General features: G+C 50.5%; 1 protein-coding gene across 3 annotated transcripts in view; it reads left to right on the top strand.

Moving 5' to 3' along the window:
* RS1 (retinoschisin 1) overlaps positions 1-26,651 on the top strand; it is a 181,674-nt gene that overhangs the window by 119,011 nt on the left and 36,012 nt on the right. For all 3 annotated transcript variants that reach the window (XM_069636854.1, XM_069636853.1, XM_069636851.1), the window contains 2 exons: positions 9,361-9,502; positions 11,543-11,738. In XM_069636854.1, the coding sequence (XP_069492955.1) occupies positions 9,361-9,502; positions 11,543-11,738 (338 nt within the window). The remainder of the gene's footprint in view (positions 1-9,360; positions 9,503-11,542; positions 11,739-26,651) is intronic.

Below are 26,651 nucleotides of genomic sequence, written 5' to 3'. Positions count from 1 at the left end.
GAGTTATGAGAAAGAAGGAGGAGTATAGGGTTTAGACCAGGAGCATAGTGATATTCAAAGGAAGAAAATATAGCGAGCTTAAACAAGGGAGATAGAAGAGTTCACATAAACCAATGTACTCACCTTGTTTACCAGGGACTTTGATATCATGTCGGATTGCCCCATAACAAACCACTCAGAATGCTAATCACATTTGCTGACTCTGCATTTCCCAGTTGGGGGATAAACACAATTCTTAGGAGAAATACTGGCTCCTAATCGCCCATATGTAACAACAACACATGGTTACTAGTTATGCATATTGTTCTGAATCTGACAGTGTATTTTCTCATACATTAATGGTGCACTGTTTCTCACCCAGAGCGCAATTATAAGGTAACTGCACCAATCATTTACATACTTTTCACATAAATGCACATACAACTTCAGCAGTTAATTTTTTAGTTTTACAGTTATGAAAGAAATCCCATGTATTTTGTTGAGAGCTAGATTTACATATTTAGTTCTGCTCACATGAAGTATTGTTTCTGGGAGGGGATTGTGCAGTCTAAGACATTGAGATAAATAATTGTCAACGTGAGTTGTGCCACGATGAGGGGGCAACAGAATACTGGTACACAAAAAGAGGAGGGGGTATAACTTGTTTCATTCTGAGATCAACACAGAGTAAATGATGTTGGAATAGAGGATTTAACAGAAACAGAATGTTCTACTTGCCATCATTGAGTTTCTGTATCAACCAACAAAAATGATCTCCCCTAATCTATCCTAAAACATTGGTGGCTGAGGTTATATTTGGATAATCCCCTGTCTTCCCTGGTTTTAGGTTGCTGCAGACGTCATATTCTCTGTTCACGAGACCTAGAGTTAGGGTAGCATGAGAGAAACTGCTGCAGAGCATAAGAGAATAGCTAAATAACACCAAGCATTGACAATGCCAACAGTTTTGCCTTGGTTTAGACATGGTATAGGGTTTTTCCAGGCACTGTTGACCTGGCCCTTAGATGGCAACAGCTGGAAAATGGTGTGTATACATGGGCATGAGATGGCAGGGCCTAGCAAAGGCTGATCTAACAGTGAAAACTGTTGGCTTTGTCAATGCTTATTTTTTTTCAAAACCTTTTTATTGGCATTTTTCCATTATTACAATAAACATTAAACTCCCCTCTCCCACAAAAGCCCCCTTCCCCTCCCCGGCTCGGTGCAGTCTTCTCTCCCCTGTTGCTTGAGAAAAACGTATTCCCCTTTCCCTTTCATACTCCCTTTCTCGCCTCCTTTGCCTTTCCTCGCCATGTATGCGGGGTGGTCCTCATGCCAGACCCAGGAGCTGCACCTTCCTTGGGCACCACGCCCACTTCATGAGAACCAAGTCCCAGTCCGCCACAAATTTTACATGTTCCCCCCTGATCTCCTAAGTTAGTTCTTCCAATGCAGCAAAGTTCCACATTTTATTCACCAACTCATGTTCAGTCAGTGGTTCTTTTTCTTTCCATTTTTGCACCACCAATAATGCTCTTGCCATTACCAGAATGACGCAGTCCTTCCGCTGGGCCTTCGTGGCCAGCTTTTCCATCTCTCCATCTAGCCCCAATATGAACAGACCCACATTTGGATTTTTCTCCACACCCAGTATACCCCCGACTGCTTCCTGGATCATGTCCCAGACCTTCCCAACAAAAGGGCAGCCCCACCAGATGTGCCTGCAGGTTCCCTCCTCCCTGCATCCCCTCCAGCATTGCCCAGAGGCCGTCCATCCCTGTATCCCCTCCAGCATTGACCAGAGGTCATCCGGTACATTTTCTTCAGTCTGCAGGGGGTGAGGTGCCACTGAACAATAATTTTTAACCAAATTTCCTAAATCTGCACAGAGTGGGCCAGCCTAGGGATATTCATGTCACATAGTTTATTGCATCCCCCTTCCTGCCACTTCTTGAACCCCTTCCCCTCCTTTCCTGGTGTGAATTGTGGGTTCCTAAATATTGGGGTGAGTGGCGAGGGAAAAGTGGTTATTTTATTAGAGTGTTTTATAACTTCATCCCACATATCTCCCACCATGGCTTCAATTGATCTGCAGTACATGTTTTGAGGTCTGTCCTCCCGAAGTAGTCATAGGATTTCCTCTATGTTAGGGCCCACCACCGCCTTATCTATCTCCCTCCATCTCCTCTCTCTATCATCTTTCCACCAATCCCTGAAAATTCTAATTTGGGATGCCAGATAGTATGCTATAGGATCTGCACCTCCCATGCCCCCTTTATTCCTGGGTTGTAGCATCAGTTTGAGAGGGATCTTCGGTTTCTTTCTATCCCAAATGAAGGCTTGTGTATGTTTTTGTAGTGTTCCAAAGAAGAATTTGGGCATCCTTATGGGCAATGCCATAAACGCATAGAGCAGCCTCGGCTGCACCACCATTATTTATGGCATTTATCCTGCCCAACCAGGATATTGATAATGGGCACCATCTGGTCAGTGTCATATTTATGGACTGCAGAAGAGGAGGGTAGTTAGCCCAGGTATTTCAATGTGTTCTTAGCCCACGAATACGGTGACCTGGGCTTTACCTCTCGTTCCCCTTCCGGTGTCATCTGCAGGCCTAGTACCTCCGATTTGCTCTTATTTATTTTCAGCCCTGCTACCACCCTGAGTTGAGTCAGTTCCCTACCCACCGCCTCCAGCGAATTCCCCGGGTTGGTTAACGTTAGCAGCATGTCGTCTGCGAATGCAGCAACCTTATGTTCTTTCCTTCCAAATAGAACACCTCCAATATCTAGGTTGGACCTAATTCTGTCACGACCCTCACCCAAAACCCCCTCTCGCAAACCCATTGGTCAGGTGGAGTCAGGACTCGGGCCTCTAGAGCCTGGCATCCTCTTCAAAAGCCCTCATGGGGCCAATCCGGGCGCCTATGGCGCCAGGCTCATACAACATGAACAACAATGTGCTTGGGAACTACTTTATTGTATTGTCAGCCAACATGGAGGCATCCACATAGCTTGGTTCTTAAGAACCAAGCTATGCGGTCTAGTGTTTTGGGTGTGGCAGGCCTGGAACTTCTTTCCCTGGCACTACTTTACCTGGGCTATATAAACCACACCCTGACTGCAGAACATGCTTCGTGTTACTTTGCAGCTTGCAACGTGACGCTCACCGTGTCCAGCTATTCCCTCAAACCTCGGAGAAGCAGAACCTGCAAGGAGACAAAAGGAACATCATTAGCAGCAGCATCTTACCTGCAGTCTTCATCTTTAAACACTCGCAGCTACTGAGAACAGCTTCCTCCAATATGCACGCCTCCCGGACAGAACAACCTGAAAGAGGAAGATAGAGGCAACATTAAAGAAAGCTGTAGAGACATTTACAAATTACGAACTGCTCAAAAGGCTTACCTGGCTGGTCGCCTCTCGGCTGGCACCACTCCGGACATTCCACTCACGCTGAAGAACACCGCGACCTACAAGGAAGGAAAACACAGGTTAGCAAAGGCAGAACTTTGCAGCTCTGTGCATAGCGCTTACTTACCGCATCATAGCGCTCTTAATGCGCCATCATTTACCAGCGGGGCTCAACCAAGCCAGTTTGCCGCGCTGAAGCTCCGCATACCCAAGGGAGAAAAAAGAGACAATTTAAACAAAGAAAGGCATGCAGGATAGCAACAAAACTAAAGAACAGCAATAAGACCTACCTGAACAATATCAAACGGGCCGGTGTCAGTGAAGTAACTGGACCGCACTCGCCCATGAAAGACAACGCACCCCTGCAAAGAAGGCAGGCGGAGAGCACGCCTAATTCTACCACAAGCCAGAACCTTTCCCGCAGACCACATCAGGGCAAAGCTGAGAAGCATACCAGCGAGTAACCCAGCTGGGTGGCTTCCCTGTGGATACCAGGTGAGCGTAACAAATTCTACTTTGGATGGGGTCCAGGTATATGGCGTACAAGAGTGGAATAGCGGACACCCCTGCTTCATGCCCCTTGAGACTTTTACCGGCTCAGACAGCTCGCCATTAATCAGTAGCCACAGGGATGGTGTTTTGTAATTGTCCGCAATCTTTGAAATAAAGGCCTCCCCCAGTCCAATCTTGCATAGTGTACCAAAAAGGGATTGCCCCTCGACTCTATCAAATGCTTTTTCAGTGTCCATCGCCACTACCAAGGATGCTGTATGCTTTTTGTTCACCTTCTCGATACGTGCTACCCTCCTTATATTGTCGACGGTCTGTCATCCCCGAATGAAACCCGGTGGGTTGGGATCAATCAGCCTGGCGAGGAGATAATCCAACGGGTCGCCAAGATCTTCATGTATATCTCGGCGTCTGTGTTTCTAAGAGCAATTGGCCTATATGAGCCACACTGAGTCTGGTCCTTCCCTTGTTTTGGCAAAAGTATCACTTTCATCTCCACCATTGACAGTATTATTCCCCCATCCTTCCCAAATCTGTTAAATAGTGCTGCTAATCGCGTGGCCAGTGTCTCTGTGTAGTCTTTATAAAATTCAGTTGAGAAGCCGCAGGGCCCGGGGCTTTGTTATGGGGGAGTGAGGCTATCGCTCTAGTCACCTCTTCTCTGGATATCTCTTTCTCTAGTATCTCCCTTTCTCAAGTTGTTATCCTTGTTATCCATCTAGATATTCCTCCAGTGCTATCCCCTCTGGGTTTTCTGACCCATACACCTTGCCATAGAAATCTGTGAATTCCCTCTTGATAGAGTCAATATCTGATCTTTCATCCCCCCAGCGGTCCTTATTTTTAGGATGTCCTCTTTTTCCTCCACTCTGAGCATCCTAGCCAGCAGTCTCTCCACTTTATTGCCCCTTGCGTAGTATTTCTGTTTTAGATGCACAAGTGCCCTTTCCGCTCTGCTTGTTATTAGCGTATCTAACTGGCCTCTCACCGCCCTGTATTCTTTCTGCACCACTCTCGTGGGCTTAGTCGCCATTTTGAGAGTGAGCGTCTTAGGTTTATCTTCCAAGTCCCTCTCCAATTGCCTCAGCTCCCTCTCCCGTTTGTTTTTTTTCCCCTATAACCTTGCCCCGAATTGTGGCTTTAAAGGCGTCCCAAATAATTCTTGGGTCCACCCCCTTAGTCTCATTTATTTGGAAGTATTGGTTGATCTCTCCCCTCAGTTCATCCCTAAGGACATGGTTCCTAAAGACTTGTGCCGGATACCTCTACTTCCATAAGCCTACTGTGCTACTGTGCGACTGTGCATAGTGAGTACAACAGTGATGGGAGCGTGGTATGACAGCGTGATGACCCCCGCTTCCACATCCCTCACTGTTCCCAACAGAAGGCGTGAAACCCATGTGTAGTTGATCCTGGGGGCTGATCTGTGCAGGTGGTAATAGAACGTGTACCCACTTGCTTCCCCCTCTTTGCCCTCCATGTGTCCACCAGTGCAAGAATATCCATCATCCCCTTTAATTCCTTGGAAGGCCATATTTGTGTGGTGAAGGTTGTTGCGCTTTTATCCCTCCCAGGGTCCCAGGAAAGCTTAAAGTCCCCCACTAGGATTATATTCCCTCTGACAAACCCTTCAAGCTTTTGAACCATTTTCTGTATGTAGTGGTCTTGCCCCGCGTTCGGGGCATACAGCAAGGCTACTGTTAGAAACTCCCCACCTCCCTGGCAAATTATCGCCACGTACCTGCTGCTGTTGTCCCTTCTGACGTCCGTTATTTTGAGATCTAGATTGTTTCTCAATGCTATTAACGTGCCTGCTTCCTTAATCAGACTGTTGGCTTGCTGGATTCTGCTATATCCCCTAATCCTGAGCCTGTTTTTATCCCTTTCTTCTAGATGGGTTTCTTGCAGAGCTATTATGTCTGGGGCCTCCCTTGCAAGGAATTGGTCTCGTTTTTTTCCTTTTAAGTGGGGTATTTAACCCCCTGATAGTCAATGAGAGGACTTTATTGTTGTTTCCGTAACCATTGATATGTGAGAAGCCACGACCCTTTCCTCTCAGGGGAGGAGTGATCCCCCCTTCCAGACTTGAATCCGAACCAGGCTTCTCCCCTTACCTCATATCCCCTACTGGGTGGACTCAACCAGCCTCTGGCCCATCCCGACTTTCCTATTGGTGTGTTGAGCACCATTGCTCCCCGAGTAACCCCTTGTGCTGGTCTTCCCTGACCCATAGGATTATCAAGAATGTTCCCCCACCACCACCACCGCCTAATTTTTTGCTTGTCCGAGTGTAGCCCCCTCCCCAGGAACTTTTGCTGAGACCATGACTTTGCTGTTATCTTTGATCATGGGGGTACTTGTCCGCTGGGTCTGGTTCTTGCGGCATGTCTTTGTCCAGGAACCTCTGGCCTCGTGGACCCCGCTTATTCCTCTGCCTCTTCCTTGACTCCTGCTTTGACCATTCCCAAGCTTTCCTTTTCATGAGGCCCTTCATGGGAGCCAGGCCCTCCGTGCTCATAGCTTCTGCCTCGATTCCCAGAGCCTCTGCGCCTTCTTCAACCGTTGTGACGCTCCTCTGCCTACCGTCGACCTCAAACTGGAGGCCAAAAAGAAAGGTCCACTTGTACCTCTTGTTGCGTTTGACCAGTTCTTGTACCACCGGCGCATCTGCCTTCTTTTGTTTAGCGTTGTTTGAGATAGGTCTTGATAAAGGTATACCGCTGCGCCATTGTATTGAAGGTCATCGGACTGTCTGGCCGCCTTTAGAATATTTTCTTTCGGTTTGTACTTGTGCAATGCTGCCAGCACGTCTCATAGGTCTAGCTCCCGGTTTATTATGCTTTGTGCCCACTCTATGCACCCTATCCACCTGTATCTCCTCCAGGTTCGACAGGTCTAAGAGGGATGCAAATATTTGTTCAACGGTTTGCTGTAAGTCTGCGTCTCCTACCGATTCCGGTAGTGCTTTTGTATGAATGTTCGTCCTCAGGGATTCCTTTTCTAGATCCTCCGCCTGGAGCTCAAGCTTGTACATGGCTCTGGCCAGTTGCTCCATCATTTCCTCCATTTTACGGTTGTCCTTGGCCACTTCCTGTAGTGCTCTCTCATTGGTGTCCACTCTTGCCTCAATGCCGTGCAACTCGCTTTTGATTTCTTTTATTTCCCCTGGCAGATCCTCTTTCATCTTTTCTAGCTGCCTCTCCATCATGGTCGCCATTCTGTCTCCAAAGCTCTGGAAGCATTGTTCACTGAATCTTTAGGTTACCCCGTTTCCCCTGGCTTTCCTCTCATGGGGGGTGGGGGGTGGGTCTTCCTCACTATGTCTTCGCCAATTTCCGCCTCCTGCAGAGCTCCTCCGTCCTTCTTCCAGTTTCTGAATTTGCCCCTTGTAATCCATCTAGTACCCTTTCGCCGGGGCCTGGGCCTCCTTCCCTCTGTTTTTTACATCGTCCTTATTCTTGGGTGTCGGTTTTGCCGGTCTGGGCGTCACCTAACCCCCTTCGCCACTTCTTATTTGTCGCTTCCCTCTTCATTGGGGCTCTTGCTCTGTTGACTCCCCTCTTAGGCTTTTGGCGTGCCTTTTTGTGCCAGAGTTGGGAGTAGTAGCTTTCTTCAGGGTGATTCCTGGTGCTTTTATTTGCTATATATCACCTGTTAAGGGAGGGTTCCTGCCTCCCTCTCCCTTCCCGGGTGGGTAGCTGCATATCTGCTGCAGTTGGATTTTCCCTTGGCCCTCAGCTTTTATAGGACCATGCTGTAGTTCCTTGCCCCCTGATGTAGTCCCTACTGGAAAAATATGAGCTGGACGAGGGGGCCGATGGGCCGCTGAGCCTGCTTTTCTAGGCCTTCCCCTTTCTTTGAGCAGAGACTTATTGATCCTCCATACACCCCTTGCAGCTCCTGCTGCCTTGTCTTTGTTATGCTGAGGGGCTCAGATTCTTCTTTGTTGCCCCCTGCTTTAACCCAAGTTTCCATGTGGCCCTTTTGCCGGTCTCGGTCTGGTCCCCATTGAGTAGGTCCGCTTATGACCATGGGGATGCAGACCTTCTCGTATGGATTGCTGTGCCCCCCCTTCTAGGTTTGCTGCCTCCGAAATGTCCTCCGGGCACCAGCTGAATGCGGGAGTGATGGTTGGCTGTGTTTATCAGGGGTCTGAGGGGGATCTGGGCCACTGCTCACTGTGTGTCCTGTAGCATGTTCCCTGGCCCGTCGTACAACTCTTGCCCCTCTCGGGTAGCCTTCCTGCTGCTTGTTCACTCTCACTCGCCCGGTCGGCTCCTCTTGTCACTGCTCCTGTAACCCAATGGGGGAGACCACTGCACTTCTGCCCACTGCAACGCCGGTTGAAATCACCAATCTGGCCCCTGCGCGTTTGGCAGGGGCTCACCCTTCTTCCTGCTCCTGGATGCGCTTCCTGGGCCGGCCAGCCAGCTCCTCCTCCTGAGATCTGATCTCCAGGCCGCTCCTACTGGTGCTCTCTCTCCACTGCGTCTTCTCTGCCTTGGTGCTCCGGCTACGTCCTTCAGGCTACTGTGACTCCTCCACACAGGGTCTGGCAGCGGTCAGGGGTGGTCTCACTCCGCTCTCTTGCATGCTCCCCAGCCCATACACACTGTGGCCGCCGCTGCACTGAAGATCTCCAGCCAGCCCGCTCTCTTCTTGACGGCTCGCCGCCCTATGCGGTTCCTGCTCCTACTGGCTCCCGGCTTCGATTCCAGAGGTAGGCTTCTACCTTTGCTTCTTAGTGGGTGCCGAATCTTGCCTGGGGAGGAGATTTAGCTTATCTTTTTCCACTTTTGAGGCAGTAGGGGCTGGAGAGCACTTTCTAACAGTGTTCCCAGAACGGCGGTCATCTTGGAATCGTCAATGCTTATTTTTAACAGGACTTTAGTGCAAGGAACAGATGTGAGGACACACACACATTTCATCTAAATCAAGTGACCGAAGGCGTGCTTGGTTAAGATGGTTTTATTACACCAGGAGCTCATTTATAGCCACAATCAAGCTATTAACTCTCAGAAGCCTGCGTAGAAATAAAACTGGCAGACCCTATGCAGAATGTTTGATGGTAGTGTGTAAGAGAGAAAGCTCAAAGAAATCACAGGAGGGTATATTTTGGATTGGGTAGTGAGTTGGAAAAGCCATAGGGATTAGCAAGGCCAGGGGATGTCATTGGGTGGGTTAATACCCAAACTACACTTACAAGTTGTGTGCCACTCCTCACATACCATCTCCCCCTACCCGTAATCCCAGTTTACTTGTTTCGGATCATAGTTGGCACGAAAGCAGAGCATAGTACATACAACAAAACATAGGGAGATTTCTCTGGAAACGTGCCAGGATGGGAGGTAACAAAGTGGGGGACTATTCTATTTGGAACAAGTGTCAAGATTCCATTCCCTAAAACTAAATTGCAAGTTCCTGTCCATGTTCTAATGCTCTGTTTGTTTCCTTATAGAGTGTCCTTTCCACAAGCCCCTTGGTTTCGAGTCTGGGGCTGTGAGCGCAGAGCAGATCAGTTGTGCCAATCAGGAGCAGTACACGGGGTGGTATTCTTCGTGGACGCCGAACAAAGCAAGACTTAATGGCCAAGGCTTTGGGTAAGAATCCATATTTTAATGTATCGATCTTACATTTCATGGAGTGACCAAAAGGCCAAACTAAATACTGGAAGATACGAAGTTGAAGAACTTGGTACAAAGGCATCATTGTTTAGAGAGAGGACGCACCGGAGAACATTTGTCTTATGAAGCTTGTCCTTGCATACTGCAGAAGTGAGGAGGCATTCTTTATTTATTTCTATCGTGCCTAAAAACCGCAGGCTTCAAGGCGCATAAAGACACAGCAGTACGAGTTTTAAAAGACAGTAGACAGTAGATACCCTCAATTGAGCAGTCTGCGGTATTAACTGTTCTTGTGCAACATGGCAAACTATAAAATGTACCGTAAATATAACTTTGTTAATTTTCCCCCCTTAACGTGCACCTGTAAAAAATGGATTCTAACTCATTCGACCCTTACTGGCCTTGTACTTTTATCACTAGCCCCCGTATTACACTTCAAATTTTATTTTTACCCCACACATGCTTTTTTATTTTGCATGTCCATCTCAAAAATAGTACTAGAGAAATGTGCATGACTCCTGCACATTGCTAAATGCTCTGTATTATCTCTGGGTGTTTCCCAAGGGTTCTCAGTTGGCCAGTGGGTTTGGGTCTATATTTGCCCTAAAACATTTGACCTAATTACATTTGATTGAATTTATTTGACCTTATTTTTGGTCTAAAATGCGGGGTAGACCCCCACAACACCCCCACATTTCCCCTCAACCTAATCTATGCTCTTACCCACCCCCATATATATTTAATTACATTTGACCGAACAACAAAAATGTTATCAAATATTTTAGGTCAAATGTTTTTAGGTCAGTTATGCTAATACCGGCCAGTGGGCTCTTTCCGCCTATCAAAAAATAGCTTTTGAATAAATCAAGTGCTGGGATTAGTATTTGGGTTAATGTATGCAACGCCAAACTCGGAAAGTCAGCTAAACCAAACTGAGCTTACTCATGAATGCACACACGCTTTAAAACACATCTAGAACACATTATACTTGTAATCTAGCTAACCCAACATATGCTTTAAAATGGCACAACATTAGGAAAAGTGTATGAATATTTCAAGTAGCCTGTGGACTCAGCCCCCACATTTTCTAGGGATGGATGTATTGATATATAGTATTTAAAATGTTTGAAAAGTTGATAATCCACGTATCAGCTGCCTGAAAGGCCTTACTATCCTATCAACAATTCCACCATTACTGACTTACGCCTAAAAACATTTTTGTGAATCGGCCCCACAGAATTTGTAGAAAACCCGCATGGCCCCGGGTTTAAGTGAAAATATTCAATTTCAAAGGCCATTATTTTGTATTAGATTTTCAAATGATTCATTTGTCAATATAAGGATTCCAAAACCCTGAAACTGTTTTAAGGAAAACTCTAATACGATCCTGTCTTTATTTATTTATTTATTAGCATTCATAGAGCGCACAGCAGCCCTTGGGCATCGTGGCGCTGTTACAAAGTAGAGACTTGCAGGTTACAAAGAAGGTGGAGAGCATAGTGGTTACATGCCGCAGCTCAGCTTAGTAGTTACAGCGTAGCTTCGCTTGTGGTTACAGGACAGTATACATCTCCTGCAATACTCCACATACAGAAGAGGACAATTTTAGGCAGGTTTTTAATATATCTGCAATGAATATTCCTGAATGAGAAAAAAAATACGTATAGGGAGTTAATTTCAGTGAACCCCCTAAAATAGTAAAACCCGGCCAGTTTTTTGTACCACTGTAATGAATGTTTACATGAAAAATATGTATGGGCTATACGCATTTCAGTCCTCTGTCCCATAATGACTCCTTTCGCCTCATAAATCATACGTAGTCGGTGTATGCTAAATTTGACTCCTTTCTGAAAACTCGCGGCCAACAACCACTTCTGTGGCCATTTAGAACAAGTCGCTCATTTGGGCAGGTGATAATACACATTTAAGTACACCGCACACACACAAACAGCTGTTTGTCCACCTGCCTTGTTTTCTGGGGACTTACTCCGGTAAGTTGTTCTCTGTTCTTGGCAGGTGTGCGTGGCTTTCCAAATTTCAAGACGGCAGCCAGTGGCTGCAGGTTGACTTGAAGCAACTGAAGGTCATTTCCGGGATCCTGACCCAGGGCCGCTGCGACGCTGACGAATGGATGACGAAGTATAGCGTGCAATACAGGTTCGACGACTCCCTGAACTGGGTGTACTACAAGGACCAGACTGGCAACAACAGGGTCAGTGAATGTTGTAAATAACTTTGTAATGGTGGTTTTTTGAGTGGTATGTTTCCTTTGACAAACAGCGCAACAATATTTCCACCAGGCCAATATCCTGAGGTCCTTATATGCTGTGTACTATCTTCTAACGTTTATCGTTGGTACACGAAGATCGAGAGTGTAGGCAGGCCAAGCACACCATGACAATGCTGCTGATCTACATTAGAATACATTGCTTAATTGAAAGATAACAAGGCAGGCTATAACAAAAATAGCTAAAACATAGCGCAGCAATGGGCTGTGTGGCGTTGCCCCGTGAGGGGATACGCACGCGGCGGCGTGACGTTGCACGTCGCCGCGTGCGCCTTAAATAAACGGGGCGTTCCCGGCCGCGACAGAGCGACCGGGGAGCCCGAAGCGTGCAGACGTGTTGGTGTCCCATCTGTGCATGCTGGGGCTCGCGGGCACGCAGCGGGGGCACCCAGAGACCCCCAACAGTGGCGACGAGTGTCGGATGCCCGGGCCCGGCGGTGAGCGCAATCCCGGAGTAATTTTTCATTTCGAGTGAAGCATCCGTGGATGTTTCGCATCACGCCGAGGCCGCGGACCACACGCGGCTGGCGGCCATTTTGCCCACGAGGTGGAGAGTCTTCTAACGGCTCCGGTTTGGAGCAGGAAGACAATCCAAACCTAATTTTTGGATCAACTGACTGCAGGCAGTACAACCTGCAGGCCCATGCCAAGATTTTGTCATTTTGGTGAATTTTCAGGCGGTGACGTCGTGTTGTAGCTGGGAGATGGACTGAGGTGGCTGGGCCTTCTCAGCCCATTCCTTTTATAGCTCAATTTTTGGAGACTTTGGTTCACGGATCCTCTTCAGGACCCTCTTCAACCCCTTCATCATCATCACGTGGGGGATGACGCTCCAGCTTCTGCGGCCCACGTGGACACCAGGCGCCTTGAGGTACTCTCCTTCAACCCTTTCATCATCACGTGGGTGGTGGCAGTGTGGGGAGTGGTGCAAGTTGCGGCCCTTAGAATTGGAACAAGGGTGCCTGTGCGCTTGCGCCTAGGAGTGATCCTGGTGCCCTGGAGGGTGCGACGGCCACGGCTTCGGAGGAGTCGCAGGATGAAGATCTAACAGACCTGTTCCAGCAGAACCCCCCACAGCACATCCCACGCTCGACGACGTCTGGACTGCCTGTACAACTGGTGGGTGCACCCCCCCCTCCAGTCCAACCACCACCCCTGGCCATGGCCCAAGCCAGGGCGCAAGCGGCCTTGCAGCCAATTCCGGAGTTTGATGCTACGGGCCCTCCATCCAGCCTAGGGCCACGATGGAGGAGATGGATCGCAAGGCTAGATATGTACTTTCGGGCCGCCCAAGTCACGGACGACGACAGCATGGTGGCCACAATGCTATACTCCGCAGGGGTGACTGTGCAGGAGATCTTTGAATCTTTGACTCCAGCGGGTAACACATATGATCAGGCCAAAGCAGCCCTCCTGGCGCATTTCATCCCCCTTGCCAACGTGGACTTTGAAAGGTTCGTCATGCTGTCGGCCAAACAGAAGGAAGAGGAGACGCTTGACACTTTCTATGGCCGCCTGCGCCGCCTGTCACAAGGGTGTGCGTGGGGGGATGCGGAGGACATGATAAGGACCATGCTGATCCAGGCGTGCTCGTCAGGCAAGCTGAGGCGACAAGTCCTAAGAGAGCCCGGACTCACTCTGGCCAGGATTCTGGAGCTCGGGAGGTGCCATGAGGTGGCGGAAGCTCGAGCCAACAAAATGGAGGCCGGTTCCCGCCCGGCGAAACCGGAGGAGGTGTGCGCCATCTGGCGGGGCGGCAGAGGGGTGCGAAAACCCGGTATACCTCCCAGAGACAGAGCGGGGAAGCCGGTAGAATCGTGCCAGAAATGCGGATATGATCTCCCCCACTCCTCGGAGTGCATGGCCAAAGGAAAAGTTTGTGGACGCTGTGGGGTGCCTGACCACTTCTCGAGGGTGTGCAGGGCGACTCTGCCTGTACTTATCCCGAGAGGGCAGCCCCGTCTGTGGGCCCCGCGGCAGTACCGCCCGCCGAGGGTAGCTCAGGTGGAACAGGTGGAACCAGAGGAGGCCCCGGCGGAAGAAGAAGTGGAGGAGGAGGAGGATGAGGAGAACATCTTCTTCGTCTCCAGCATGGAGGTCCTCAAGGGAAGGAGCAGAAGACAGCCGAGGTGTGTCGTGGAGGTTAACTGCTCGCCAGTCCCTGTGCTAGTCGACACGGGAGCCTCTGTAAATGTCATGGCGAGAGGACATTATGCTGCGCTCGACCCAGCCCCGAGACTGGCGACACCAAGGGCCCGTATCTTCGCATTTGGTGGGCGGGAGCCCTTGCCACTCGATGGGGTGTTCGTTGCCAAGGTGGAACACGACGGGTCGAAGATCAGGGCCCGCTTCTATGTGACTCCGGTGAGCAGCAACACCCTGCTCAGCTGTGCGGCAGCGGAGGCCCTTGGTATAGTCAGCTTCGCCTATTCAGTATACTTGGAGGACATCAACGACCTGCTCGACAAGTATGCTGACATCTTCAAAGGGATCGGGAGGATGAACGGCGAACCCGTGAGGCTCCACATCGACGAGTCGGTACAGCCCATAGCCCTGAAGCACAGGCGGATCCCATTCCATCTAAGGGACCAGGTGGACAAGGAACTCGATAACCTGGTGAACCTGGACGTAATTGAAAAGGTGGAGGGCCCCACACCCTGGGTATCCCCCATTGTCGTGGCGAGGAAACCTAAACAACCGGACTCTGTCCGAATCTGTGTGGACATGCGGTTGCCCAACAAGGCTATCAGGAGAGAACGACACCTGACCCCGACGATTGATGACATCATTGCGGAAGTGCAAGGGGCCCGTTTCTTCTCGAAGTTAGACTTACGGGCTGGGTATCACCAGGTTGTTCTCCACCCAGAGTCCCGTTATATAACGACTTTCACCACCCACAGGGGACTCTACAGGTACAAGCGTCTGAGCTTTGGAGTGTCGTCTGCAGCTGAGGTGTTTCAGAACTTAATCCGAGGCGCTCTCGCAGACCTGGAGGGCGTCCTGAACATTAGCGACGACATTCTGGTTTTTGCGAGGACTGAATCAGACCACCTGAAACGCCTAGCCAGGACTCTCGAGAGGCTGCAATCGCTGGGGCTCACCCTCCACAAGGACAAGTGTGAGTTCCTCCGCCCGACCATTGAGTTTTTCGGCTTCATCTTCAAGGAGGGCGGGGTGTCTCCTGACCCCAAGAAGGTTCAAGACATCAAGGCAGCACGACCCCCTGAGTCCGCATCAGAGGTGCGGAGCTTCCTCGGAATGGTGACGTACTGCGGGCGATTCATCAAGAATCTCGCCTCGAGGTCGGAACCTCTGAGGGCTCTGACGAAAAAGGACACTATCTGGCAGTGGGGCCCGTTAGAACAGGCGGCATTCGAGGACATCAAAGGTGCACTAACAGCGGAGGACACCGTGGCTTTCTTTGACCCTGCCTTGGAGTCGGAGATTGTTGTGGACGCCAGCCCGTTTGGCCTTGGGGCGGTCCTCACCCAGGTGAGCAGAGACGGAGGAATGAAGCCCGTGGCCTATGCGAGCAAGGCCCTCTCCGAAACCGAGCAGAGGTACTCTCAGATTGAGCGAGAGGCCCTGGCGGTTCTGTGGGGCTGCCGGCATTTCCGGCTATATGTGCTGGGGAGACCTGTGACAGTGGTAACAGACCACAAACCACTGATCCCAATCATGGCCGGATCCTCCTCCAAACCACCAGCCAGGATCGAGCGATGGATGCTGGCCCTCCTAGAATATGGCGTTAACCTTATCTACAGGCCAGGGGCCAACAATGCGGCGGACTACCTGTCCAGGCATCCGGTGGGCAGGGACGGGCCCGCCCAAGAGTCGTGCGCTGAGGAGGCCGATGATCACGTGAGCATGGTGGTCGAGAGTGCTACCCCCAATGCGATGCCGCTCCCCGAACTGGAGACCGCAGCAGCCAATGACGAATGCTTCCGCATCCTGCGAAGCTCGATGCAATCGGGGTCCTGGAAGACCGTGCTGGAGTTGGTGGCCGGGCGCACGCAGGAGGCCAAGGTGACCCTCGAGCAACTCTGGAAGGTGAGGGATGAACTGTCCTTCACGGAGTCGGGTCTGTTGCTGCGGGGTGATCGCCTGGTGGTGCCGGGCTCCAAGGTCCACGAAGTCATCAACCTGGCGCACCAGGGACACCAAGGGGCCGCCAAAACGAAGGCGAGGTTGAGGCTGAAGGTGTGGTTCCCCGAGCTGGAGAAGAAGGTGGACAACTTCGTAGCGGCCTGTGTATGGTGCCAGGCGGCTTCCCCAGTACAACGGGAGCCCGAGATCGAGGTAATGCCACGGGGGACCCGCCCATGGGAAGTTGTGCATGCGGACTTCGGATCCACGGCCGTGGGTACTCATTTCCTAGCCATCGTCGATGAGTACTCGCGATACCCGGAGGTGGAATTCGTTGAGTCGGTGGCATTCGAGCACGTGGTGGGCGCTGTGGAGAAGATCTTTGCCACCCATGGGTTCCCTGTGACCCTGTGCTCGGACAATGGATCCCCATTCCAGAGCGCGAGGTTCTCGGAATTCCTCGAGAGCTGCGGAGTGGCCCACCGGAAGGTGTCCCCGTTGTGGCCCCGCGCGAACGGGGACGCAGAGAGGCTGATGAGGACATTAAACAAGACGTTCCGGATAGCTCAGGGACAAGGTCAGCCTCTCCAGCGGGCGCTATACCAGTTCCTAAGAGTGTACCGCACTACCCCACATGCTTCAACTGGGGTGGCCCCGGCTGAGGCTCTGTTCCGCAGGTGCCCCCGAGGTCTCCTCCCGGAGGTGCAGGAGAAAGTACCCGGTGTAATAGACGACCAACGGGTGGAAGCGGAGCGGCTGGCAAGGACCAGTCAGGAGAATCTACGGAGGGGCCTTCGTCCGCAGCGGCTGGAACCGGGCGACGAAGTGTTGATTAGGAACCGGCATCCCCATGGGAAACTCTCGCTTCCATATGAGCCCGAGCCGCTGGACGTAGTGGCGGTGAAGGGGTCGATGGTGACGGCCTCGGATGGGAAGTCGGCCGTCACCCGGAACGTGAGTTTCTTCAAGAAACTGGGGGACTCTCGGACTGAACTCCCGCCTGACCCGGATGAGACGGTCCTCCCGGATGAAGACACCCCCCGGGGGGAATTCGTGGGGTCATCAGCACGAGACACCGGGGCGGCCGGGAGTCCGGCAACTGAGGTAGGTGGGAGGTACCCCCAGAGGGCTGGGCGAGGGAAACCTGCCTACCTCGGAGACTATGTGCTGGGGCCGATTGACTGGGCTCCGGAGTGAAGGGGATCCGGGAGGCTGTTAATAAATGGGGGCCTGGGGCTTGCGAGTTGTACATGCCAGTATGGGTAGTAATATGTTTGATGTGTTTTGTTGTTATTGTTCCTCCCCGAAAAAGGAGGAGTGTGGCGTTGCCCCGTGAGGGGATACGCACGCGGCGGCGTGACGTTGCACGTCGCCGCGTGCGCCTTAAATAAACGGGGCGTTCCCGGCCGCGACAGAGCGACCGGGGAGCCCGAAGCGTGCAGACGTGTTGGTGTCCCATCTGTGCATGCTGGGGCTCGCGGGCACGCAGCGGGGGCACCCAGAGACCCCCAACAGGCTGCAACCTCGAGAGGATAGCTCAGGGGCAACCTTGGAAGCAAGACGACACGGAGCAACACAGGTTCGATCCCGAAACTTCTGGGTATTAAGCGCGTTATAAATCACCAATCATAGCATAGCCAAACTTGCACTGGGCCCGGTGTTCAGACAGGTCCAGTGCAGAGAGGCTTGTGCTAGGGCATGGGGACACAACATACGGCGCTGCTGGATGCGGCCCGGCAGGGTTGAAGACTTTCCTAATGGAAGGCGGCCCAAGCAGCAAAGGTCGCCCTCCATTAAGAAAGTCTTTGTTTTCCTTGCCGGGCCGTGAGTCATGTAGTGTGTGTGTATGCTGCCGAGGGAAGCTGGGACTCGGTGACCTAATCTGCCCTGGCAGGGGTGCAGAGTAGGGGGGCTGCGGGGCCCTCCCCCCGCCCCCACGCCCCGGCAGAATGAAGTCGGGGCTGAGCCCCCCCACACCCTCCACGGCCGCACAGAAGAGAGGCAGTACGGATGGCCCTTTGTTCCATCCATACTGTGTCTCTCTCTGGCGGCCCGGGTAAAAGCCGGGGAAAAACGATGTTTAAAAATGGAGGGACAGATGCAAAGCAAGAGGCTCTTGTTTTGCATCTGTCCCTCCATTTCTAAAAATCGTTTTGGGTTGGGTATATTTCTACATCTGTGCACCCGGGTGCACCCAACACAAAACGATTTGGGCAGTGCCAGAAACCTCGCCAGCGTTCCGGCACGTCTGGGTAAGTAAATGGTGGGGGGGCTGTATGTTTGTGTGTGTGTCTGTCTCGGCTCCGTCCTGACTGTGTTTTTTGTTTTTGTATATATGTTGAGATGCTGAGGTGGGGGTGTGTGTCGGGTGTGTATGGGTGTGTTTGTATTTGTATGTCTGCATTGTATGTTGAGATGCGGAGGTGGGGTGTGTGTCGGGTGTGTATGGGTGTGTTTGTATTTGTATGTCTGCATTGTATGTTGAGATGCGGAGGTGGGGTGTGTGTCGGGTGTGTATGGGTGTATTTGTATGTCTGCAGTGTATGTTGAAATGCGGGGTGGGGTGTGTGTCGGGTCTGCTTGAATGTGTTTGTGTGCAAGTGCAGTGTATGTTGAGATGCGGGGGTGGGGTGTGTGTCGGGTCTGCTTGAATGTGTTTGTGTGCAAGTGCAGTGTATGTTGAGATGCGGGGGTGGGGTGTGTGTCGGGTCTGCCTGAATGTGTTTGTGTGCAAGTGGATTGTGTGTTGAGATGCGGACGGGGGTGTGTGTCGGGTCTGCCTGAATGTTTGTTGTTGTATGAAAGTGCATGTTTAGATGCGGGTGTGGGGTGTGTGTCGTGTCTGCCTGAATGGTTGTGTTTGTGTGCAAGTTCAGTTTATGTTGAGATGCGGGGGTGGGGTGAGTGTCAGGTCTGCCTGAATGTGTTGGTGTGCAAGTGCAGTGTATGTTGAGATGTGGGGGGGTGGTGGGGTCTGGTCTGCCTGAATGTGTTTGTGTGCAAGTGCAGTGTATGTTGGGATGCTGGGAGGGTGGGGGTGGGGGGGGGGAGTGAGTGGGGTCGGGTCTGCCTGAATGTTTGTTGTTGTTGTGTGCACGTTCAGTGTATGTTGAAATGTGGGGGGTCCGGGTCTGTATGCGTGCATGCTTGTGAGTTTGTTTGGTGAGTTGGGGTGGGAGGTTCGGGTCTGTATGGGTGCATGGTGTTTGCTTGTGGTTTGTGTGCTGAGTTGGGGGGGGCTCGAGTTTGTATGGGTGCATGGTGTATGCTTGTAGGTTTGTGTGCTGAGTTGGGGGTGGGGGGTTCGGGTCTGTATGGGTGCATGGTGTATGCTTGTGGGTTTGTGTGCTGAGTTGTGGGTGGGGGGTTCGGGTCTGTATGGGGCCATGGTGTATGCTTGTGAGTTTGTGTGCTGAGTTGGGGGGCTCGAGTTTGTATGGCTGCATGGTGTATGCTTGTGAGTTTGCGTGCTGAGTTGGGGGGGTGGGGGTTCGGGTCTGTATGGGTGCATGGTGTATACTTGTTAGTTTGTATGCAGGGGTGGGGGGTTGGGGTCTGTGTGAGTATATATGCATGGTGCATGCTTGGTGGCATGGGGCATAGTGTTTGCATGAGGGGTGGGTGTCTTGGGGCATAGTGTTTGCTTGAGGGGTGGGTGTCTTGGGGCATAGTGTTTGCATGAGGGGTGGCTGTCTTGGGGCATAGTGTTTGCATGAGGGGTAGGTGTCTTGAGGCATAGTGTTTGCATGAGGGGTGGGTGTCTTGAGGCATAGTGTTTGCTTGAGGGGTGGGTGTCTTGGGGCACAGTGTTTGCATGAGGGGTGGGGGCCATGGGGCATAGTGTTTGTTTGAGGGGTTGGTGCCTTGGGGCATAGTGTTTGCATGAGGGGTGGGTGTCATGGGGCATAGTGTTTGGGGGTGGGAGCCATGGGGCATGTGTTTGCTTGAGGGTGGGGGCTATGGGGCATAGTGTTTAATAAAAATTGGGGGTTGAAAAAGCCTCCTGCCACACCATGCCCCACCGCGCCTACCGCCTCACCCACATTTACTTTTTGGCCCACTATAGCCATCATGTAAGGTACTTTCGGCCCTCTGTCAAAATCAGTTGTGCACCCCTGTGCTACGGTCATACTTCATAAACATGAATGAGGGTGGTTCAGTAAGTACTCCTCATTGCTCACACACCTGAATACAAGGACGTAGGCCTGCAAGGACTAGAAGGTTTTCATCCAGGCATTGTGACAGCTTTCCTTCAAAGGGGCAGCAGCAGTCCCAATGAACACAATGCTGCTTTCTGTAAACAAGCTTTGGGGTTGTGTGAGAAGATGCAGATACCACTGTGGTTCATGGGAGATCCCCCAGATCCCCATCCCATCCATAGCCTGATCCGTAGAAAACCCATATGTGCAAGAATGAAGGGACATTTCAGGGGATCAACAAGAGAGCCACTTGTGGACCTGCCTACGAGGGGGTCCATGCGCCGCATTGTGGCCAAAGAAAATTCAGTTTGCCTGAAAGGATTGACTTTGTGTTTGTGAGAACTGCTTGTGGAGTTTGTCCCGGGTCCCATCAATCTCTGATCACGCTATTGTGTGGGTGTCACAAATAGGTACAAACTCATACCATGAAGGAACCCCAAATCGAGGGTAGAGCATCCTTCAGAGGGAGTTGCACGGCAGATGACAAAGTACATTAAGATGGCAGACAGTATTTTTGTAACCTTGTCCAGTGCAGCCGTTGAGTGGCCTACATAAGAATGCAGGCCAGCTGGGAAAACAACGGTTCGCCCGGGGTTTAACCAATCATCCAACACAGTTGCAGCATTCACACACCTGACAGCAATCACATGGCCCCAAATCCCTGGTCCAGGACAACAGTCATATCTATCTAAGAAGAGCAGAGCAGTCGGGTTGTGTTGGTGCTAGAATTCAGAAGCTTGATGTCCAGGAGCGACGACTGTGGAGTAGAGCAGAGCGTAGTAGAGTGCCAAAGAAGTGGTGAGGAGGATAAAGGAGGGGGCAATACGGTGAGAGAAATGAGAAAGGATGGAAAAGAGGAGGTTGAAAGGAGAGAAAAAAAGAGAGCGGCGGAGAGGAGAAGAGAGAGCAGAGGGTAAGTGAGAAGTAGGCTGAAGAGAGAGGAGATAGATGACAGGCAAAGGGAAGAAGAACTGGGGAGAATCTTAAGGACCAGAGTGGAGGTGGAGTAGCAGGGGGAAAGGTTGAGGTGAAGGAGACCACAGGAGAGGCAGCTGAATGCTAGGGAAAAGAAAGAGTGCATGAGGAGGAGACCAGCCAGTAGAAGAAGATAGTAACAGAATAGTGTAGGTGTCATTCGAGATGTTGCTGTAGATGATCTACACCTGGGCAACAGAAGGACTCCAAGACCATATCGCAGCACAATTATCCTTTATGTAGTGTAGTTACATGATTGGGCAACTGATAATAAATGGGACTGTCCCAAATAAATAAAAAGGTCAATATGGCATTTTCTTCAGTGGGATTGGGTTTCCTGGTTCTCAGAATCCCCCCACTCGAACCCCCCGGCATGGTCCAATATTTCTTCTTCAGATGCACATATGCAGGCCTCCTAGTCACAGCACCAAGGGCCTACTTAGCGCTGGCTACTCCTAGGTTTATATCACCCCTGTAGTATGGGGTATCCAAGATTATAGCCTGTCATCTCTCTTCCCAGTGACCACCGTTAAACTGTTAACCACAAATTAATTGTACGGCGCTCGATTGACTCCTAGTTACCTTTGCAAAATATGAGCCCAAACATAAATGTTCCAGTCTATACAGTGTGAAAGTGTTACCTCACCCTCTCTTGTGTTGCAGGTTCTCGGGTGTTTCAAAAGTGTATTCCTTTGAGCTAATTGTGGGATTTCTGTGGGCCAGTGCCCACAACTAACGCAATGATAGTCTTAGCAGGCTAGTGGGTACCGCTGGCCGGGAGAGTTAGAGATGATCCTCAGGTGTTGTTCTTGGCTTTCTCCCAATCTTCCTTTACACACATGTCTGAACTCACCATAACCTCCCTGACCACTGATCATATCTCCTCCCATCAGCTCGTCCTGCCTCGGCCAACTAGACCTTCCTGAAACGTCCTACTCTTACACACTAGGAGTACCTCACCTCCTGTCCTATTCCCTTATGAACTGATGAACTTGGGGTGCTTCCACTCCACTTCTCGTATTCATTCTGTCTTCTCTATATCACCTTTTGCACACCCACCACCTTCTCAAGAGGTTCATGACTCAATATTTTCAAAGACGGTCTCTCCCCATGATGTTATTTTTTCTTTCTCTCTTTCAGGCTCTTGTTTCACCACCTCCTCTTGAACCCGGCTTGTAGACTGGCACGCCCCCGCTCTGATGTTATTCGCTCCTCCCTCCAATATACTTATCCTAATGTTGTCACCTCCTTTCTTACTCCTTTAGTTGTTACATACTCTCTTTCTTCCTCTCCCTCCAGTATTCCCCACCTCCCTATCTATGACCACCTTCTGTCGCTTGCCTCTGTTACACTTTCTTAACTCCTGCCAACTCCTTCTATGAACTCTCAATCCCTCATGTTATCACCTTGCACTTCTCTGTTCCCACCACCTCCTCCTGCTGACTCTTACCCTCTGATGTTATCACCTCCTCCTGGACCCTTTGAGTGCTTAACTTCTCCACCCACTCTCCACTACTGGCACTTCTCCGCTCTCCTCTGTCTCTCCAGCCCCTATGTGTTCCACCAGTTTCAAACCTCATCGAAACATAACTCTCCTGCTCCTAAAACCCTCCCTGGTGAACCTAGACTATGGTTTTTTGTTGCCATGTTCCTTTTTCTCCCCAGTGAGATTCACAGTAAGGGCCTGCACTTGAATGAAGGTTGGAATTAGCCAGTTTCTTTGAGGACACCTGGGACGGGCTTAGGCTGGGCCAAACATACAAAAGATATTTTTGCAATTTTGGATGGTACTTCTTCCCCTCTAATCCTCCCGGGTGCTTCCTGTACTGAGTCGTAGGTCCCGGTATTTCTAGGATGTGGTTGAGAAGTTGAAAACACCTGTGGTCAACTGTCTGAAGAGTTCAAGTTAAAATTCTCTTGGGAGTCCGTGGACAATGCAACATTGTATCTGAAAGGCAAAAACAGTTTGCTGGAATACAATGGTTTAACTTCACTTGCCGCACTGAATTGTTACAGTTCAGGAGTTGCAAACAGGCAAAATTAAGTTATCACAATTACAGAGTCCATTGCCCATCCCACAGTATTTCTGAAATGGCTCCTTTGAGGCTGCAACTGAAAAAGAAAGCCCACTACCCTTGCCGGGTGCACAGGTGCCATTTCCCTTAAAAGGAAGGCTGTCTGATTGACTGTCAGAGGTTTGGATCTGCTTACGGGGAGCGTTGGAGTCTCCCAATACTGAAGGGGTTTCCCAGATATTGCCCTGAATGGTCTCACCCACGGGTTTGGGACGGATTTGATTCCGCCTTCTAGGATGATGAGGCTGGGAATGTCCAGGCCCAAAGTTTGGCTCTGTCATGCCCTTTCTTCATGTTCTAGGTTAATAAGAACAGATCCACTAATAGGATAGTTGGTTCACCCTTACGCGAGCATGACCAACGGACGTGCATTCATGCCAACCAAGACTTTCGAAAACCAATTCTGAGTCTCTAGCAGAAGCAGTCTTAAATGTTTTCTGGCTTCTAGAGAGTCCTGCTAGAAATCAGGAAGGTTGATATTACTTTTGTGCCTTTGGAGCAGCATTCCATCATTTTTTTAGCGTGTCTTTGTCATCACAGAAGGAAACCAACCACATGCAAAGCCTCAAATAGAACAATCCAGCCTGGACTGCTCGGCCACCACATCTCTGGAAGTTAGAACAAGCAAACCTCAGATGTCTTTCTGCCTCTGACAGTGAGCTCCAGCACGGAGAGAGGCCAACCGTTGGACAACCTTCTGCACACAGTTGGACTGATTTGGATGTGGTCATTCCCTTTGTGCAACTGGACAGACAGACAAAAAGAAGCTGGGATAGCCAAGCGCTTGAGTGTTTGTGTTTGACAAAGGTAGCACCTTTTGTTTTAAAGGTGCTGCTATCATGTCTAGTCCATCGGTCATTTGTAGAGCGCACCGACACCACAGCATGGTGTTCTTGGAGCTCAACATTTATAAGGGATGACTGAAGTCATTTAAAGGGTAATAGAAAAGGTTTAGATTTCAGGAGACGCCTGAAAAGAGGATAGCTGGACATGGAGCAGAGAGCGCAGGGGGGGAGTGTGCAGTTCATTGACCGCTTTGATGGGGAAGGTGCACCTGCATTTTCTGGAAAAAAAAAGGAATCTAAGGTAGCCAAGAAGCAGACCAGAAGTGTAACCAAGAGTTCCTAAAGAAGGGTAGCGAGAGAAGCATGGGGGCGAAATACGAGGAGCAGAGCCCTAGAAACAATGGTGAGTAATACAAAGGGACTTCAACAAAAGGTGGCATTCGATGGACGGTCCATGAAGGGAGCGGAGAATAGGGTGATATGACAGAAACATGGGATGCCGCCTAGGTCTCTTGCTGTGGTGGTGTGAAACAGGTGGAGAATGCCCTCTGCAAGACCCAGGCAGAGGGCACTGCTGTAATTGAGGCATGAATAAATGGTAGCCATAACCGAAGACATTCTGGGGGAATGTGAGGGACGAGGCTACGTCTGCCTAAACTGGCAGAAGCAGGAAGAGGCTAGCCCAATGATCTGGGGCAAAAGAGAATAGTCGGGCTTAAAGCCCAGAGTGGAGGGGCAAGGGCAAAGGAAAAAGGCCAGCAGATGTAACACCAAATTCAAGCTGGACCACCAAGCGTCATTACTTATGTTTTGTCAGCGTGTACCTTCAGTGTGTTGTTATTTATTCAGTTGGCTATGAATACGACACATTCCCAAAAAGAAGTAGTGATTGCACCGAGGTGCATACTGTCAACGCCTGTATGAAAAGATGCACTGGTCTCCTGACTGCGTCTCATTGACTACGTGGGGGTTAGGAAGGGTTCTATGTTATGTCATATCCCAGAAATTAATATCTCAGACTGAAAATTAATCCGTAGTAAAGGAGGTAAAAATGACTACATTTTTAATTGATAGTAATGTCCAAATTATAAGTTACTCACCGTAGTGACTAAGGTACTCCTAGTCCATAGTCCCTTTTCCTCCATACTGCATGAGCGTCCCTCACTAGGGATGGGAGACAGAACCTTTTTCACCAGAAAAATCATCTTTCCCTTTAAATTAAGATGCGCACGGGGGCACAGCCCTGGGAGCATGCACTCCCCTGACTCCGCCCATCGGCGCACACCTCAGTCCCCTTTGACACGTCAACAATATTAACATTGCCTAATTTATTTATTTATTTTTTACATTTGTAAAGCGCACTGCAGCCCTAAGGCATAGAGGCGCTGATAAGTGGTACGTAAGAAGGCTTGATTAAGGGTTACAAAAAAAGCCGCCCCAGAAGAGTTCTTAGAATATACATACAGTGTTACAGATACATAGGTCCAGGGTAGCGAAACAAAAAAACAGGCACATTATTTGAAGAGACTAGTCTTGTTGGCCTTGCGAAAGGCAGTGTGAGAGTCGAGTCGTCTGATGTGTGGTGGAAGGGAGTTCCAGAGGGTGGGTGCCATGGTGGGAAAGCTTGTGCCACCAGCACGCACTCTGCGGGTTTTTGGCACAGTTAGTAAATTGGAGTAGGCCACTCTGGAGGGCCTGGAAGCACAGGGTTTAGAAAATCTCTGGACGAGATATATAGGGGCCTGATCGTGAAGACATTTGTGCGTGAGGGCAAGGGTTTTGAACAAGATTCTTTCCTTGACTGGTAGCCAGTGGACCTGACGCCTGAGGTCAGAGATGTGGTCCCTGCGTGATAGTCCAGTGGCGGCCCTTAGGGCATTGTTTTGGACTAGTTGGAGTTTAGCTAGGTTTTTTCCTGACGTCCCTATTAGAAGGGCGTTGCAATAGTCCACTCTTGAGCCAATGATTGCCCTGGCGATAGTTAGGCAATTCTGTTTGGAGAGGTACGGTCTGATTGCGTTGAGCAGTTTGGAGTAGTAGGCTGAGGAGGATGCAACAGTGGCGGCTGCTTTCATAGGGCGGGGGGGCGTCACCCCCCCCAAAGGTCCCTGCTGCTGAGGTATATTTAATTTAAAGTTATTAGACTTCCCAGATCTACAAATTGTATTTTTCATTGCCAGCAGCAGCGCAGCGATGCTGCAACAAAAATCACAATAAGAATTGAATACCAGTCATTATCGTGAGGCTCAGTCAGCTGTGAGCTTCACAGTCTTCAGGGCTGGCTATAACAGCGGGGCGCGTCCCGTTTTACGCAGATTTTCTTACAGTAAAGTGCGTGGAGCTTGTAGCTCCACGCACTTTACGTAAACCCATTTAAACTAGGATGCTGGTGGGGCGCTTCAGTTCTGGCCCCGCCAGTAATAACATATACGCAAATAGCGCAATACGATTCCACTGTGTCTGTGTCCTGATGACACGCATAGAAACAGAAATGTCATTGGCTGTTTGCCAGCCAATGACTTTTGAGTGTGGGAGCGGGGTGGTGACGCTGGGTACGTGCCACCTATGGCCCACTTTCACTTTGGAAAGTGTAGTTGCACCATCCATGCGTGGCTATAAGGCCCTGCTGCATCGGCGCTCGGCTGTGGCAAAGACCCCAAGGCCCTGTGGTTTTCAAATCCTGGGACCATGTCAACACCCCAGCAGGTTCAAGAAGGA

The sequence above is a fragment of the Ambystoma mexicanum genome, chromosome 7p (assembly GCF_040938575.1).
Source record: "Ambystoma mexicanum isolate Mex_15411 chromosome 7p, UKY_AmexF1_1, whole genome shotgun sequence".
Taxonomy (NCBI): domain Eukaryota; kingdom Metazoa; phylum Chordata; class Amphibia; order Caudata; family Ambystomatidae; genus Ambystoma; species Ambystoma mexicanum.
This window is presented reverse-complemented; position numbering and strand designations above follow the sequence as displayed.